This window comes from Alnus glutinosa, chromosome 14, assembly GCF_958979055.1.
Source record: "Alnus glutinosa chromosome 14, dhAlnGlut1.1, whole genome shotgun sequence".
NCBI classification, from domain to species: Eukaryota; Viridiplantae; Streptophyta; class Magnoliopsida; order Fagales; family Betulaceae; genus Alnus; species Alnus glutinosa.
Genome location: NC_084899.1, coordinates 23,848,465 through 23,866,369, shown reverse-complemented (window position 1 = coordinate 23,866,369; position 17,905 = coordinate 23,848,465). Strand labels below are relative to the sequence as shown.

Here is a 17,905-nt window from a genome sequence, read left to right as displayed (position 1 = left end):
TCACTCCTACCAACAACAACTGCCGTTTATTGATCTTTTAGTCATTCACTCGTATAGATGTAGACACGTGACCGAACCATGTAAAACATATAAAACATCATTGTAGGCTTGTCTACTCGTATTGGTTTTTTTTTTTTTTCTTCTATATTCTGTTTACTTTCACTAAATCATATAGTCTAAAACATTCCTGGTCCTGGCATAATCAAATACCAGCAATTATTTTCACCAATATTAAAAAAAAAAATAAAAATAAAAATCCAGCAATTATTTTGAAGTTGAAACTTGTTCGAGAAAGAGACAGAGAGACGCACGCACGTTTTAGAACTAAACCAACTGGCCTTGACAATGACAGCCCAAACGAGTTAGGCGGCAGGGCGAGAGCAGGTATCGCTTTACCCCTCGTATTTGTTAAAATTAAATTAATTAATATATTATTACAACATTAAAAAAAAAACAAAAAAAATAAAAATAAAAACACCGAACACAGAAAGAAAAAACGGACAAAAAATAAATAGGACACAAATACTGCTTTTTCTCTCTCTGTCTCTCTCCTCATCACATCACTTTTTTCCGCTCGTCTCCATATTTTCGTTTTCTTAAAACACCTTTGTCTTTCTTTCCCCTTTGATCCCGACAATCGTAGCCGTACACATCATTAGTTTCTACAGCAATAAAAGTTGAAGCCTTTGTTGAATTTCATAATTCAATCCCATTTTCGTTGTTTTTCTGGTCAATGCAGTTAGTAGATTTTTCTCGAAATCAGGGTTTGAGATTATAGATTATGGGGTTTTGGTGACGAAAAATGTAGTTTGAGAAGGTGGGATTTGTTGTGAAATAAAAATCCCATCTCATTGTTTTGGGTTATATGTAGGAATTTTCTAAATTTTTTGTTTATTTTTCATTTTTGTCTTCTGGGGTTCGATTTTTTTTTTCCCCTTCTATTTGGTGGTGATTTGATGCTTAGATTGTGATAATTTTTGGTTTTCTTCTCTGGGTAATCGAAGAAAGCTAGGATTTTTTAATCTGGGGCGTGTTAATTCAGTAAGTCTGTTGAGATTCTGGGTATTGTTCGGTGGATATTGGACTATGCTTAAATAAATGTTGGATTGGGCACAAATCTGAGTGGAATTAGCAGTTTTGAGCTTCTGGGTGGACGTGTATTGAAGAGAATTTCATAATGGAGCATGTGATTGCTGGGAAGTTTAAGCTGGGGAGGAAGATTGGCAGTGGTTCATTTGGGGAGCTCTATTTAGGTATTGCCCATTAAATTCTTTGTGTTTTTGTTGTTGTCATTTTGTTTTCAGTATTGTGATTTTGCGTTTTTCTTTTGGTGGTAGGTGTTAATGTACAAACTGGGGAAGAGGTGGCTGTTAAGCTGGTATGTGATGTGTTCTTTGCTGGGATTATTTGTTCATGATACTTGTTTTGGGTTGTTTATCTTTTCAGTTTCCTCTGGCTCTTGTACATGATATTAATTTTTATGTCCTTTTTTTTTCTTTGTTTACTAGGAAAGACCAGATTCATGGTGTTTTTTTTTAAGGGGTGTGATATTGTGATAATGATCGTCAATAATTGATAATGTTCAATGGTTTGCTTTTTTGCGTGTTAAAGTTTTTCTTTTTTATTTTGTGTATCAGACTATCAGTGGGTCCTGATTTCGTTTTGCTTCCTTGATTCCTCATTGGCAATATATTTGCTTCATTTTTATCTCTAGTTGACAGTTGGGCGAATGTTGATTGTGACTTGCATCATATTTTTGACAATTTTCGTTATAACATCTGAGTTAGGAAACTAAATTTATTAGATGGCCATTAGAGAAGTCATTCTTTCTTGATATGTAACTAGACATCCTTAGCACAAGAGTAAATACATAACAGAGCAGAAGAGGGAAAAAATAACTTTTAAGTCATGATGAAATTATGTGGGAGTGGCTCTATAGGTCATGACCTCTTGGATGAGCTCCGTGCGAGTTACCATTCAAAACTCATGTGAAATGCTATGTCCTTCACTCCCAGTCATGTCATTAATGGCAAATGCTGGAGGCAAATTGATTCTATCAAGTCCATTCTTTGGTAGTGCATAGGCTCTGGCTTCTTCCTCTAGTTTAGCCACTACTTGTATGTGTGTAATTCATGGCAGTTTTTTTTTATCATGGAGCTATTCTCTTTTTTGGATTTTCTTATTTTTATTTTCTTTTGTACATTCAAAAAAGACTTTTTTTTTTTCTTCCCCCTGATGCATATTATTATTATTTTTTTCCACACAACGACATATGATATAATTATCTATCATTATTTTTATTTTTCTGAGAGAGCTTACATGTTATTCTTATGATTTTCTTATGCGCTGATCGGCTGTTCCTAATTTCAGGAACCTGTGAAGACCAAGCATCCTCAGCTTCACTATGAGTCAAAATTGTACATGCTTCTTCAAGGGGGAAGTAAGTCTCTCTCTCTCTCTCTCTCTCTCTCTCTTTGTGCCTTCCCCCCCCCCCCCCCCCCCCCCCGGGTTCTTTTCTTCACCCCCTCGTAGAATAATTTTGCACCATCAAGTGACCAATTTGAAAAACTAACTTTGTGTGATTATTGACAACTCCTTACCTCTGGACATATACATAGGCTTGCTGGAACTTGAGAACTCTGGCCCCTCCTATTTAATGGCTGATGTGCTATAGCTGTGATATTCTGTAACCCCAATGTAACCCCAATTTAGGGTTCAGTAAATGCTTTTGCCTTCAATATCCTCTAGGAAATTTTGTGGGACAATTTTTGTTCTCATCGGCAATTCACACTTTTTTATCTTGATGAAGCTGGAATTCCCCACCTCAAGTGGTTTGGAGTCGAGTGTGACTATAATGTCATGGTTATTGACCTTCTTGGACCAAGTTTGGAAGATTTGTTTAACTATTGCAATAGGAGGTTTACATTGAAGTCAGTTTTGATGCTCGCAGATCAATTGGTAAGCACCCTTGACTATTTTTTATTAAAGAAATATACCGTGAATGGACAAGATAATGTTTCTTTACCATTGTTTCTCATTATCATTTGCAGATTAACAGAGTTGAATACATGCATTCAAGGGGTTTTCTTCACCGTGATATAAAACCTGACAACTTCTTAATGGGCCTAGGGCGTAAAGCAAATCAGGTATCTTTTTCTTGTTTGGCTGTTTTATGTCATGTGTGCAAATTACAGTACATATTAATGTTCATCAGATCCAAGTGTTAGCAAATCAGGTAGGATTGTACCAGCTATTTTTCTGGACCCAAAAGTTTCCCTGCTTAGCATTAGAAATGGAAAGATTTAGAGCTTTTAGGGCTGTCTGATTTTTTTTTATCAGTCTGTGGAGCCATTAACCACATGGTTTAGAAAAAAGGCTAGTGCAGAATATATCATAGATCAAACAATAAGATACCTTACTCTAAATACCATCTAGTGTTGTCTAGGAAAAAACCCATGAAGGTTGTCAGTTGTCCCAAGATATGTATTTTGATTTTCGTTGGTGGTTTGGGGGTTAGAAATCTAATTCAGTTTAATTGAGCTCTCTAGGGGAAATGGTTATGACGTTTTGCCATGGAGAGGGAGGCCTTGTGAAGGTTGGTGGTAGAAGCTAAATATGGTAGCATGTGGGGAGGGTGGTGCTTTTAGAGTTGGGGTGTGGGAAAACATTAGGAGGGGGTGGGATGTTTTCTCTAGATTCATTAGATTTGAGGTAATGAACGATTGAGGCAGCTTTTCCAGAGTTGTTTAGCACTGCTTTCTGTAAGAAGGCTTCGGTGGCAGAATATATGCAATTTATTAACGATACTCTTCAATGGTATATCACTTTTTCCAGAACAATGCATGATTGGAGGTGGAGTTGGTCTCTTTGTTCTTTAACCTCTTGTACTCTCTCAAGTTGAGATGAGGTGGCGATGATAGAATTGGTTGGATCCCTTTCAAAAGACAGACGTTCAAGGTTAGATCCTTTTGTAATGCACTTTGCCCCCTACGGGATCGACTTTTCCTTGGAAAAGCATTTGGAGAAGTAAGGTAACTTTGAGAGTGTTGTTTTTTTTTGTGGACCGCAATGTTAGGAAAGATTTTAATTTTGGACAACCTACGTCATAGTGATGGATTAGTGTTGCATGTGCAAGAAGAGCGGGGAGATCATAGATCATCTTCTTTTCAACTGAGAAGTGACTAGAGATTTTTGGGTTTTGATCTTCAGTCTTTTTGGCTTGAGTGGGTTATGCCTCAGAGGGCGGTGGAGTTGTTGGCGTGTTGGAGAAGTCAGTTGGGAAGCCGTTGTAGATCAAAAGCCTGGAGGTTGGCTCATTTGTGCTTAATGTGGTGCATTTGAAAATAGCAGAATGCTCTAAAATTTGAAGATTGTGAGAGAACGGTGTTACATTTAAAAGCCATTATGTTCAAATTTCTTTGTGTTTGGGTGACGGCTTACAACAGTTTTTGCTTTTCTAATTTTTCAGAATTTTTGGATTTGTGTTATTTTTCCTCTCCCAAATTGGGGGTCTCTCTTGTATACTTCATGTGTACTTAGGTTGCGCGATTTTGTGTTTTCTATTGAGAATGATTTACTTATACAAGAAGAAAAAAAAAAGAAAAAAAAAGATGTACAGAATAGTATTCTTGTAAGATGTTTGTAATGATGCTTAGGAATGAGTTAAATATGTGTTTCATGGTAAGTATGGATAAATAGTGGCTGAGTTATGGCGTAGATCTTAATTGTAAGTCTCCTATCAAAAGAAAAGAGTTTGGGTTGAAAGAAAAATAGATCTTTTATCTGGAATTAGAGGATTAGGTGTTGATTTGTTAGGTTCCTCCTTAATTGTTTGGGACTCTGGTAAAATCCAATTCTTTATTGTTCTCCAGTATTTATCATCATGCTCGCTGGTTTCCGTGCATAGAACAGAACTGTCATATTAGTTTCTTGAAGTGCTTGAACTGATAAGAATCTCTTGTTTGGTACTAGATGCCATTTGCAGAGGAAATATCAATATTACATTGAGAAACATCCCTGTCTTTGTTCTACTGTCTAATTGTTGTTATCTCTTGCTGGATTTTCTTATCACAGGTTTACATAATTGATTATGGCCTGGCAAAGAAGTATAGAGATCTTCAGACTCATAAGCACATACCATACAGGTAAATATTTCTATGCTTGCACCAAATGTAAGATTAAAGATATCTAACTACTGTGTCGTGTGGTACTCTAAATGCTCATATGTCTATAAACAATATAAGAAAGTGTCACTTTTTGCCTAGGTTTGCCTCAACAAGGGAGGCCGGACCTAATGATTTGTCCACTTTTAGGAAGAAAAAAAAAAGAGTAGTGGAGACTTTATTAGGCATGATAAGAAAGAACTTTAATGCTCGTTTGACTCAAATATTCTTCTTTTTTTTGTTTAATGAATAATTATAATTTTATAGATAGAAAAGAGTAGACTCAAATATTCTTGATCATGAGATATATAATTGTCACTATAAAATAAGAACCATAATTCCAACAGTAGTAATTAAGATCGGCATAATAGAAGTGGATCGATCAAGTAGCTGAACTCTAAAGAAAAGTCAATGATGGTCCAAGATCAATATTGATCTTTAATTTTTAAGAGTCAAGGGTGTTTTTGTAATTCAATAAATGGGTGTTGCCCTAGATTAATTTAAGTAATTCAATAAATGACAAGAAATGCATTGCCTAGATTATGTTAGGTAAGTCAATAAATGGGTGTTCTTCTAGGGTTTAGTCGTTAGTCTATTTATACGGGTGCTTGTTGGTTCGACGGTTGTGGTTGGTTCGTCTTCTCGGTGACGCCGCTGTTTGTTGGGGTGGAGCTTTTGTCAGCAGTTCAGTGGCATCCCACTGGGTGTAGCTTTGGTTTTCTTCTTGGGTTTGTGTTGGTTTTGTTTGGTTGTTTATGGGGCTTCATCTGTATTTGGGTTTGGGTTTTGTTGTGAATTTTGTGTGTTGTGGGTGATCGGGTTCTTGTGGTTTTTTTTTTTTGGGTTCTTGATTGTGGGCTTGTGGGTTTTTTTGGGTTCTCGTTTGTGGGTTAGTTGGGTTGTTCCTTTGTATACTTCCTGTGTACTTAGAGGTGCCTTACGTTTTTTAATAAAGTTTTCTTACTTATCAAAAAAAAAAATGTAGGCAGACTTGAATGGAATAAAATCTCTTCTCTCTCTTCTCTTCCCCAGCTTCTTCTTCTTCTCTCTCTCTCTCCCCCGAATTCTTTCTCTTCTTTCTCTATCCTCTCTTAGCTTCTCTTCTCTGCTTCTCCTCTCTCTCTTCAACTTCTCTTCTCAATTTCTTGTTGTCCCGCATCACAGGGTGAATGAGTTTGGGATATTAAAATCCTATCCACGGGCATTAAAATTTCAGCTTGATTTAGTTTTGCACAAAGTTAAAATTTTGCAGATGGTTTTGACCTTGTTGGAAGTTTTAGGTAGCACCTTGGGTTTTGAATTTTGATTTATGATCTATGTAGCAATGATACAACTTCTTAAACTTTCCTGGGACAGATTAGTGTTTTTAGGAATAGAGAACTGTCTTAATAGAACTAGGTCGGCAGAATAATGTGGATGAATTTAAGTTAGTTCTGGCCATGATATGGCCCCACTTGGCAAGTACTGATTTAAAAACAAAAAAGAAAGGAGGACCTTTGGAATGTTTAATTTTTTACAACTGATTAAAGTCAACTTAGGTTCATTTTTTAGGTGGTATATTTCTGCTGAGTCTTATTTCTGAAAGAAACCTTGAAGTAAAAAAGACTGACCTATCCCCCATTTCACTCTAACTGACCAATAAACTTTAAAGGTGAGGTAAAAGAAGGATTATATGGTATTATTTATTTATTGTTTATATCTGTTGTCATGTGTGACTGCTTCCTTGATGCCACTTTTCTATTTGGTTGGTTTGGCTCTAGCTTCAAATCTAAGGTTCAAATTGGTAGATCATTTTTACGCTGGATGGTCTGCTTCAGATTCTCAATTCCACAGTTCCTTTTTTTTTTTTTTTTTTTTTAATTTCCTATTCTGTTTTAAGGTTTTTGACCCTAAATCAGAAATTTGATGTTTGTGGTAGCTTGTCAACCATTATTATCCTTTTTCTGGTTTGCTTACAACTACATCTTTGTTTGCCATCTTATATGTTATCTCTTTGTTAACCAACACCCTTTCAAAGTTTCTAAGCCCCTTATTTTCTTCGTTTTTTCAGGGAAAACAAGAACCTCACGGGCACAGCTCGCTATGCAAGTGTTAATACTCACCTTGGAATTGGTTAGTGATGTTATATGCCATTTTCGTGTTCCCAACTAATAACAGGAGATGTGTTATCTTAGATTTGGATTATAATTATCCTGACTTTCATTCTAATTGTGCTGTCTTACTGGCAGAACAAAGCAGAAGGGATGATTTGGAATCTCTTGGTTATGTGCTTATGTATTTTCTAAGAGGAAGGTTGAATATATACTAGCTGCAATTTTTATTTCATTTAAAGTTTTCCCTTCTACCTGTCGTTAAATGTCTGGTGCAGCATTTTGCCTTATTCTTGCTTTATTAATTCATTACATACCACTGTCTTGCATCAGCCTTCCCTGGCAGGGATTAAAAGCTGGCACGAAGAAGCAAAAATATGATAAGATCAGTGAAAAGAAGATGTCAACTCCCATAGAGGTATTGGAACTTGCCATCTCCTGCTTATTTATGAAGCACTTCGTCTTTGATTTATCTAGCATGAGGCCCTGTGAAGAGTTAACTTCATTTAGCATGCCAGTTAGATCAAAAGTGTCATGCCTTGACCTAGTGGTGGCTATTGGCTTGCACTATCTTTGGGGCAGATATTGGTATGCCATAGAGGTCAAGGGGGTGGAGCCAGGCTTGATAGCTCAGCCCTATATTTGTGACCTTAATATGTTTGTATGGAGATCTAGTGAAAGTCTTTTGGCTGATCCCAGACAACTTTTTCTTTACCCAAGCTTGGGCTGTCCATAATTCAGTGGCCAGTTTTTTTTTTTTTTTTTTTGGGGGTGGGGGGGGGGGGGTTTGAGAGAGTTAATCATCATATTGTTATGCTGATAAGTTGATTACACATTCTTTTTCAGGTGCTTTGCAAGTCATATCCATCTGAGTTTGTATCCTACTTTCACTACTGCCGATCATTGCGGTTTGAGGACAAACCAGATTATTCATATTTAAAGAGGCTTTTCCGAGACTTATTTATTCGTGAAGGTATGCGTTTATGACTGCAGGCCACAAATATGTGTTTTTATATATCATGATGGATTCTCACACTTTTTGTTTTTTCATATTGTTTTGCCAATAGTCTAGTTAGATGTTATCTTTTGAGTGTTAATATAAGTTTTATTCAAGTAGATGTTATAATTGTTTATGGATCTTGACATTGATGCCCATGCAGGTTATCAATTTGACTATGTATTTGACTGGACTATATTGAAGTACCCTCAGATTGGTGGCAGCTCTAGAGGACGGGTCAGTAGTTGTGAATTCTAGGTTTGAAGCCTCTCTCCCTTCAAGAGCATTACTTACTTATGTTGTCTCTGTTTGTAGCAATTCTGTGGGAAAGCAGGTCTGAGCGCAGGACCATCTGCAGAAAGACCGGAGAGGATCTCAGGTCTGCTCTCTTGAACAGAACTACATTTGAAAATTAGTCGCCCAGTCTGAATACCGACATTCTAACTAATGATTCTCCATATATAAGTTCTAAAAGTTTAATGTTTGCGTTGGACAATTGGCTGTTCAGTTTAGTCTATACGGATTCAATACTATGAGTGCTGGACCTGGAGTAATGGTTTTTGGGATAGCCATCTTTTAATTAAAATTATGATTTATTTTGTCATTTTATGATGTGAACTTTTTAGATTTAAAAATATAATCTCTCCCTCTTGTTCTCTCTCTCTCTCTCTGCTTGGATTGAAACTTAATTTATAGTTGTAGTGGTAAATAGCACTTTTTTGCTTCATTTCCCACATATCCGTCAACATTTAATCCCTATATGTGAATTTTTTTTATCCAGTTGGGAAAGAGATCCGAGAAAGATTCTCAGGTGCAGTTGAAGCATTTTCGAGAAGAAATATCTCAAGCGCAAGTCCACATCATTCCAGACATAAGACTTATGAGGATTTAGCTTCGCCCAAGGATGTGGTAAATTTCTACATCTTCAACAGAAATTATTTAGATATATGTTCTTTTTCTTGTTCTTTTTTTCTCCTTTTGAAATCCGCCTTCTTTTGGACTGTCACTTTTTTGTGTCTGAAAATCTAGTCTCATGGTGATCTGAATGCTCATACCTTTCTCACATAAAATCTTATATTTCATTGCTCTTTGAATATTTACCACTAGTTTTTACAGAGTTTTGCCCCGCCTGGAGTTAAGGCCATGGCTATTTTATTTTTCCTTGGATAAATCATCGTTTAACCTCTTTCTCTAAACTTGTTAATCTTATTAACTTTTTAGATTTTTGAAACTAACAGGATCGTTGCTTCGTTTCTATACTTTTTGCATACAAGAGCTTTGCCGCTTCTTCTAATAAATTATTATTCATAAAAAATAAAAATATCATTGTTTAACCTCACCGCAAGAAAATTTTGAAGTTTTTTGTTTTTCTTGTTACTTCATTTTTCCGGTTATACAATTTGATAAAGACGAGGCTTAAAGTGCTTCATTTGAATGTTGAATTAAAACATGAGATTCTCCATTTTAGTTGCTTAGAAATCAAGAACCAAAGATGAAAATTCATGAAAATGACTGCCACCTATTCTCCATTTTTTCCCCCATATATTCAAGTGTGTCATACACAGTAGTATTATCTTTGTTCTTCTATTTTTAATTTCCATTTCAATCTTTTTTTTTTTTTTTTTGTATTCAACTCAACTCATAGCACTAGTGATTCAGCAAATGTTCTTGTTTGTATTCCAAATAATCTTACGTGGGGGGTTTTTATGGATTATTTTTTCAGCACTTTGATTCAGACAGAGGACGCAGTTCTCGATATGGCAGCTCTTCAAGAAAAGCCGTCATCCCAAGCGGCAAGCCAGGTTCTTCTGGTGAATATAGCGATGCTCGTGTAGGCCGTCTAGTCTCGAGCAGTGGCCGCCCGTCTACCACGCAAAGAATTCAACCAACCTATTCTCGCACTCCAGCTAGAGGCACCCGTGACGATCCTCTTCGCAGCTTTGAGCTCCTCTCAATCAGGAAATAACTGAATATCTGTTATGCTATACATCTTCTACTTGGAAAAATTTTAGAAGAAGTTCACTCTTGTACATGGGAGATCACCTATCACCACTATAACAGGTTACATCACTTCTCTTGTGTCAAAATTCCTGGACCTCCCACTTCGCTTTTTCACCTGCCAAAGATTTTCCGGCCATTGTAACGTGTTTTAAGGCGCTTCTTGGAAAAATTACGCAGTGGAAACTTCATTTTTATGAGACATGAGTAGCTGTAATAAACTATTTATTTATATATATGTTCTTCACGTTTGAGATCAACATTTTTTGGTGCTGTAAACCCTGACAAGAAAGTATTGACTAGTGCTTTAAATTCATCGGCACGGCCGCACGGCTCTCAACCCCTTTGTGATTTTAGCAAACAATTGAATTTCTCTCATTCTGTTGGCTTTAGTATCACAAGCTTAACCTTCTTAGGTTGATTGCCTTCTTATCTGGATGAACCCCCAGCATTCTTCCAAGAGTCAGGCTGTAAAACTTAACCAAACATATGTATCTTGCCAAAAGGTTCATGACAAAAAATTACGAAATTTATATTTTAATGTTGTTTGGATGTAAGCCCTTCTTGCCTGTGATGCATAGTGAAATGTTTGGTTGTACACTTCCATTCTACCCTTGTCTACGTGGATCAATAATGTGGGTGATAGTAGAGAGTGTAGTGGGACCCTGATTTTTTTAACGACACTATTGGTCCATATAGATAAGGATGGGATAGGAGTGTGATGGAAGTGTACAATCAAACATTTATCTTTTTCAAATATACTTTTGTGTATTTATGTTGTGCTTATAATAAATTTGCTTTGCTTATCTTGTTAAGCCGATTATACATTAGTTTTGACCAAACCAAATTTGTCATCTTTTTTGTTTCTTTATAACAAATTGTAGGGTTTGGACGAATGTTGTTACTCCAAATGAGTCAAATTTCATAGCTTAGCTTCACGCAATAGGATAGTGCCAAGTCGCTCTAAACTAAAATAAGTTTAGTTGACTTAATCGTCTGGTCAAGGATGGAAAAGAAATGGTGGTATTAAAATGAATGAAAAGCTCTCTCTAATGAGGAATGCTAAAAATCATACTTCTATCTCCCTACTATTCTACCATATTGAGATAGCAGTGGCAATTAATTAGCCATTGTTTTTTTTAAAAAAAAGAATACATTGGAGTTGTGTACAAAGTGTGTACACTAATACTAAATTTGCTGTCGCATTGCCACAATACACAAGATCAAGCCAATGAAAATGATCTCAAAAAGGAATCGGAATACATGCTGAAATGAGTAGCAGCATCTTGGGAGAAACATAAATATCTACTGTATGACCTTGTGGATAAAAAAGATAATACTTCGGCTTCCAGTCTTCGGCTCATGGGTTTCTGAGAGCTGCCAACCGCTTCTCAAGCTCATCAGTTCCCGAACTGCAATGGGACGAAAATTCCATGGTTAAAAAAAAACAGGGATAACGGTAGAGAAAATGAACGAACAACTAGTTTTACGTTGTGAATTTCAGTGGGGGGAAAAGTCTAAAATTGAGACATGCAATGAATAGGGCATAAAGCTAATAGAGACAACAATTTTGTTGGAAAATGCTACAACCCCCTTACAAATTGACGTGACAGTCTATAATTTGTGAAATGATTAAGAGTGAATGGTTCACAAGTCAGCGACTAACTAATTATATTGATTGAGTCAAATTTTTTGCTTAATTATTTCACCAATTATGAATTAGAGCGTCGACTAATTAATCATTAGTCTTGGTTTATTCCCGCCATTAACTTGTCTTATGGAGTTACATAAAACTCTTCTTATAGTTAGGCCAACACAAAACATCAACTCAAGAATCTCATGTCATAGTTCACAGAATCGCAAGCCAAGCATTGTTATATACCTGCCGACACCTGCAGCATTTTTCTGGGCGATTCTTCCTTTTGGAGCTGCTGACAACTGCCAAGAGTTCAGGCATAAACCAATCACCCAAATCAGATTAGGTACAAAAATTTAATACCAATTGGCAGCAAAGTCCAGAAATTTATAACTACTGATACCAACCTGTGAGGCAACATCAACACCAATTTCATCTAGCACCTGCCAAAAATAAAAATAGGAAATACTGCCATTAGTTTCTTATTCTCAATTCCAACAGTCTGATCAATAGAGAAAATAAACCTAATACTGTGCCCATCAAGACTTGTATAAACTTGGGGGATCAGACATCATCCCTTCTCAACCTTTCAAGTTTCACCACCAGAAAGTCCAGAAGTTGATAATGAATAGTTCACAATTATCAGGTTACTTTGATGTGAAATCCATAGTATGCAATCACGAAATCACAATCAAAATTTGGTAGATACGTTGTTTCAGATATGTTTACGGGAAATCCTTCACAAGTCCATGGAAATAATCTTACAAAAAAGGCAACAAATAAATACAATTTTTTACCAGGTATAATGGATAAAGGTAATTATAGGAGCCTACCTGATTTGTCAGCTCATCGCTCTCCTCTTCAGCCTCATCATCATCCAAGGCATCATCTATGGCGTCTGACATCATTTCAGTCTGCAAACACCCAAGATCATTAGTTCCACAATCTGCAACCAATAATAAGCAAATATGAAATTATTTCCACATTAGTATGGTTTCAAAAGTAGAGGGACAATCGTACAGTCATATCCATCTGGGCAGACTGTTTCTGAAATTCCCGCATCACCATTGCTTGCTTTGCAGGAGCCATTTGCTGCAAAAGAAATACAATAGTTAAGAATATATCTCCTATCAAAACAATGAATTGAAGAACTTTAGGTTTCATTTTAGATGGTGACCAGACAAAGATCAAGTGAAAAAAGACTTTACACACCAACTTATTACAAGCCATGGAGAAGCCCCTCTGAAAGGGTCCAATCTTGAATCTTGTAATAGATTATGTAAAAATTATATGACTACATATGTGTTACTAAAATGTTACCATCTAACCTTAGTCATGGCTGTCATTGCCTTAGTGGCACCTTTCAGGCCAACGGCAACTGAAGACTGTGCATGCATTGCCTGCAGATGGGAAAAAATGTTGCTAGAGCACAATGCACATATGAAAAAAAAGAAAAAGCAAAAATAACCACATACGCACAGAGATTTAGGGGGGGGGCTCCACCTGTGTATGAGTTGCTATGCCTCTCATTTGAGCTCGACTGCCTTGTAAGTTGGTTATTTGTTGCCTAAGCCTGACTAGCTGACGAGCTAGGGTTTTAGTTGCTGCCTGCAGAACATGCAGACAAAAGGACACGCAAATGATAAATCTCAAAGGTCCAAAGGACACGTGAACTATAGATAAAATTCGATGCCACAAACTAAAGTAGCCTAGGACCAACAAGAATATCGTTGTTAAGTCAAAAAAAACAGAACACACCTCATTTCCAGTTTTAGCTGTCCTCTTTATCTCGGCAACAAGCTTCTTTTCCTGACACAATTATAAATTACATCAGAGATAACACCAAACCTTAGAAAGAGGAGATGAGGATAGTTTGGAAGCTCTTCACATACTTCTATTTGCAACGCTCCAATTTCCCTCTCTATGCCTGAATCAAGGTGCAGAAACATTGATGTAAGGATTGAAAAATTGCCACAGCCTCAATATTTGGCAACAGACTGGTTAAAGAATGATATTTAGAGAGGAGAACAAAAGGTGATTTTGACCTTTTGACAAAAGGAGCTTAAAGAAATAGACAGCAGCAAAATGAAAAACTCCACAAAGAAAGCCATGTAGCCTTCTTCTACCATGTCCGATGGCTTATAAGTTGATTAATGATAAGGTTATCATCTCCATCCACAATATCTTAGACATCCGAATATCCATTGTAAAACAAAATATTACTTGAGTACAGGTAAAAGAATGACCCAAATAGCAGATGATACTTCTAAACCAGTAAAGAAACAATTTCATTGTATATGGTAACCCAAATAAACACATTAATCAAATTATAGGCACTAGTCGTAAGTGTTGCACCAAATGATCTCCACCCCCACCAAAAAATAAAAAAATAACAACAACAACAACAACACAATCTGCTAAAGAAGAATCCCAAAGAAGGTAAACACGGTGTGTTTTATGTAACTCAAATCACATGGAATTTTGTACAAAACAATCAAATGGAAACTCAAAATCACACTTATTAATTCAAAGCACCCATCAATCTTCTAAAGCTACACATCAATTCCACTCTACCCAGAAAAGCACAATGCCAGATCTATAACCCAAGACCTCGCTCAATCAGCTCAAAAAGGCAAAATTTAGTTCCTATGACAATTCACAAATACACAAAACACCTGAATCAGAATGACTGATGATGATTACTCATTCAGGAAATTCCTTTTCTTTTCTTTTTTGTTCCGTAATTTGAATGGTATCAAGTGAAAATGGAAACAATACCTCTAGTAGCATTTGACATTTCTCTCTTACTCTCCCTTAGAGCCTCTGCGATTAGCGTAACACAACTCAAAATCAGAACCAAATAAGCAAACCCATAATTCAATTCACTTTACAAAAAAGAAAAAAACCCCCAAAATTCAGTCTTCATCATAATCAAATTTCAAGGCCTAGTGAACCGTAACTTAAAACCGCGTACAATAGGCAGAGCTTAGAGCTAGGAAACGAACCTTTGGGATTGGATTTCTTGGAGAAGATGTTCATGGCGTCTGTCTGATTGGACGATCCTACGCACAGTGGAAAGATTTTGGAGCGTGCGAAAAAGATGGAGAGTTTAGAGAGGTGCCTGGAAGGTGGGGAGAAAGCGCCCAGTAATTCAGCGGTTTTTGCCTCTCTTTTTTTTTTTTTTCTTTTTTTCTTTTTTTTTTTGGATATCGCAGTAAGTTTCAGGCTTTCGACTTGAAATTACGATTACAGATTGGGAGGTCAAATTACAGAGGTGAACCTTTTCTTTTTTTAAAAAAAAAAAAATCTTCTACCTAGTTTTTAGATTTTATTTTTAAGAGAATTTTATTTTATAGTTTTGCAATAAAAGAAAGTGGTCAAAAGAAAATAAAAATGTTAAAAAATGCTATGTAAAAGCCCAACAATTATGTAAGGAACCCAATTAGTCAGATAGAAAATAACCGCGCCTAGTCTTCTTATAACCGCCAACACGGGTGAAACTCGATACAACATCATGTCTGGCCGTAGCTTGCGAGTAAGTTATAATCCGACATTTGTCATATCCTATTAACGAACACTTCGTAGGGTAGTTGTGTCGGGTTCGGATTAACCCGCTTGACCCGCCAATCTGATTAAGTTAACTCGAACTCGATACGATTATTAATCGGACTGAAACCCGAACACGATATGGTTGACCCGTTGGGTTACCCGATACAAATAAGTTAACGGGTCATGTTGACCCGACCTTTTTTAAAGATTTTTTTTCCCCCTTTATTATTTTATTTTTTTTAAAAAAAATGAAAAAGAAAAAGAAAAAGAAAAAGAAAAGAAGAAGAAGAAGATTTTGTTTTTTTTAAAAAAAAAAACTTAAAAGGGTTCTTATTTTAGATTCTGACCCCCCCAAAAAAAAAAAAAAAAATTAACAAACATTAGTGACCTCACGGGAATTTCACTTTCCTTGTATAAATGTATTGCTGAAAAAAAAAAAAAAAAAAAAAAACCCCTCACGGGAAGCACGCGAGCAAACTCACATGCAATTTCTTGCAGACATCCATTTTTCCCAGAATAAGCGATGGTGACTCGGAAGGCATTGGAGGAGCCGGAGGCATAGCTTGACTTCTGTTTTCACTCGAAAACCCATAAGGAAAAGAAAAAGACCCACTTTCATAGCAACCTTGAAATCTCTACTTGTGAATCACTTGAAGTTAAACTATTTCCCCATTTTTCGCCCCTTTCACAGAGTAATTCTCCAACTTCTTTGTCTCATTTCATTCTCTGCACCTTACAGTTTTATCTTTTATCTTTCTTCGTCGTTTTTGTAGGGTTTTTTTGTAAAAAAAAAATAAATAAACGGGCTGACGGATAATCCGAAAACTAAACGAATTGTAAACAGATTAACCCGCTAACTCGTTTATAAATATATCGGTAAACGAGTCAACCCGCCAGCTCGTTGAGCCTAAACCCTAATCCTATAACTTTGTGTCGTGTTCGTATTAGAGAAAATTATCCTACAACCACAATCATTTTAGTATCTTAGAGAAAATTGCCTTTCACCATTACCAGCTTAATAATAGGATATGTCTTTCACTAACACTATTGACAAATCTCCAACTAATCATGCTCCTTGATCATAAAATATCCTAACATTATGTCTCACAACACCAGCTTTAACAATCCTCACCTCTTTATCTTCATACGTTTTGGTGATACTCTAAATAAGCTTGCACCCAAGGTTTTGAGCCCAATTAACACCTTAATGTCTACTTATTAGGAAGGCTAAAAAGCTTACCAGTCTCCACAATCAGAAGCCTAGAGTCTAAGATAAAGGAGGGAGACCATTCACAAATAAGATAAGAATCAATTTTTTCAAAAAAACTCTATTATACTTTGTTTATGTGAATTCTCTATTGACTTAACCATCCAAACCTTCCCTGACGGCATAATCATTTCCATGCTAAATCCCACAATCCCCAATGTTCCTTCTTAATATTCTCCATAGCCACATCTTTCCCCACTAGTTGATCACCTTTACATCGTGCTGTCACAAGTCCTACTTTTATAAGGCATTAGATTAGTTATAGATGATGTGGAGTGTTTTGAGCCATCTTGTATTTTATCATACAATTTTTTCAAAATTTCTGTACTTTTGTTTTATCTTTCGAGTGGATGGTCGCTCCACTCTCTAGAAATTATTTTGACCAGGTCGGATAGTTGCATGACCATCGAAACTTAAGGTTGTTAATTTTTTATACTTGTAAACTTGATATGAATTTAATACAAAATTAGTGGATTAGAATTTAGAGCTTTAACCCATTTAATAAAATGTGTTGGGTTATGATTGACCTATATAGTTTTATACATATATCTTGACACGACCTGAACTAGACATTTTTGATAATTTTTTACATGACTCGCGAACTCCACATGAACGTAAGACGAAATTAACGGATTAAGATTGAGGGGTCTGACTCGTTTAATTAAGGTTGATTGATTATAATTAACTTGTATAGTCTTATACGCATTCATCGATACGCGAACATGAATTGCCATTCACACTGAAATTTGGCCGACTAACGGACAGTTGATTCACACCCTACAATTTCAATGACCTACACTGTTCATTCGGACCTAACAACAACCATTGCGGTGGCCATTCAAAGACAACAAAACTTAGTCCTCTTATGACATTGCTCGCAACTGCAGCTGCTAGTAGTCCAATACCACCGAGTAATTCTACATGTACATGAAGTGTTTATCAAATATCCGTCAAAAAATAAAGCGGCTTTTAAAATCATCATTATTTTTTGATGAATATTTAATGTACACGTAAAATTACTCGATACCATCCCCTCGAGGTGGCCGTATCACCCTGTGATTTTGCTATATCAATATTTACCATCATGATACTAAATACTCAAATGATAAATATGGATCGGGTAATAAAAGTGGTAAACTATGACAACGTTATAATCTAATAATAGCAATAACAGCAACCATAACTGCGTTAGTGTAGAAAGATAAA

General features: G+C 36.2%; 2 protein-coding genes across 2 annotated transcripts; one reads left to right on the top strand and one right to left on the bottom strand.

Annotated features, from left to right (window-relative positions):
* The first annotated feature begins 544 nt into the window (after positions 1–544).
* Positions 545–10,625, top strand: LOC133857115 (casein kinase 1-like protein 6). Its single transcript, XM_062292246.1, has 14 exons — positions 545–1,253; positions 1,338–1,378; positions 2,371–2,440; positions 2,810–2,958; positions 3,051–3,146; positions 5,074–5,144; positions 7,213–7,274; positions 7,391–7,454; positions 7,586–7,670; positions 8,099–8,225; positions 8,413–8,486; positions 8,565–8,628; positions 9,031–9,158; positions 9,973–10,625. The coding sequence occupies exons 1-14, from the start codon at positions 1,178–1,180 to the stop codon at positions 10,213–10,215; spliced, it is 1,350 nt and encodes a 449-aa protein (XP_062148230.1). The 5' UTR covers positions 545–1,177; the 3' UTR covers positions 10,216–10,625.
* A 627-nt stretch (positions 10,626–11,252) lies between these two features.
* LOC133858162 (vacuolar protein sorting-associated protein 2 homolog 3) lies at positions 11,253–15,072 on the bottom strand. Its single transcript, XM_062293626.1, has 11 exons — positions 14,889–15,072; positions 14,662–14,706; positions 13,776–13,810; positions 13,642–13,692; positions 13,387–13,491; positions 13,212–13,283; positions 12,904–12,975; positions 12,717–12,797; positions 12,291–12,326; positions 12,130–12,185; positions 11,253–11,659 (listed from the first exon to the last, which is right to left on the bottom strand). Exons 1-11 carry the CDS (start codon positions 14,920–14,922, stop codon positions 11,608–11,610), a joined length of 639 nt encoding a protein of 212 aa, XP_062149610.1. The 5' UTR covers positions 14,923–15,072; the 3' UTR covers positions 11,253–11,607.
* Between the last annotated feature and the right edge of the window lie 2,833 nt (positions 15,073–17,905).

Bases quoted from the DNA above. Each gene is read 5' to 3' on its own strand.
- LOC133857115 (XM_062292246.1), top strand. From the start codon at position 1,178: ATGGAGCATGTGATTGCTGGGAAGTTTAAGCTGGGGAGGAAGATTGGC. The intron at 7,671-8,098 runs GTATTGGAACTT...ATTCTTTTTCAG, and splicing joins AGATGTCAACTCCCATAGAG to GTGCTTTGCAAGTCATATCC. The intron at 8,226-8,412 runs GTATGCGTTTAT...ATGCCCATGCAG, and splicing joins AGACTTATTTATTCGTGAAG to GTTATCAATTTGACTATGTA.
- LOC133858162 (XM_062293626.1), bottom strand. From the start codon at position 14,922: ATGAACATCTTCTCCAAGAAATCCAATCCCAAAG. The intron at 13,693-13,775 runs GTATGTGAAGAG...TAATTGTGTCAG, and splicing joins TTGGAGCGTTGCAAATAGAA to GAAAAGAAGCTTGTTGCCGA. The intron at 12,976-13,211 runs GTTAGATGGTAA...TTTCTTTTGCAG, and splicing joins CAATGACAGCCATGACTAAG to CAAATGGCTCCTGCAAAGCA.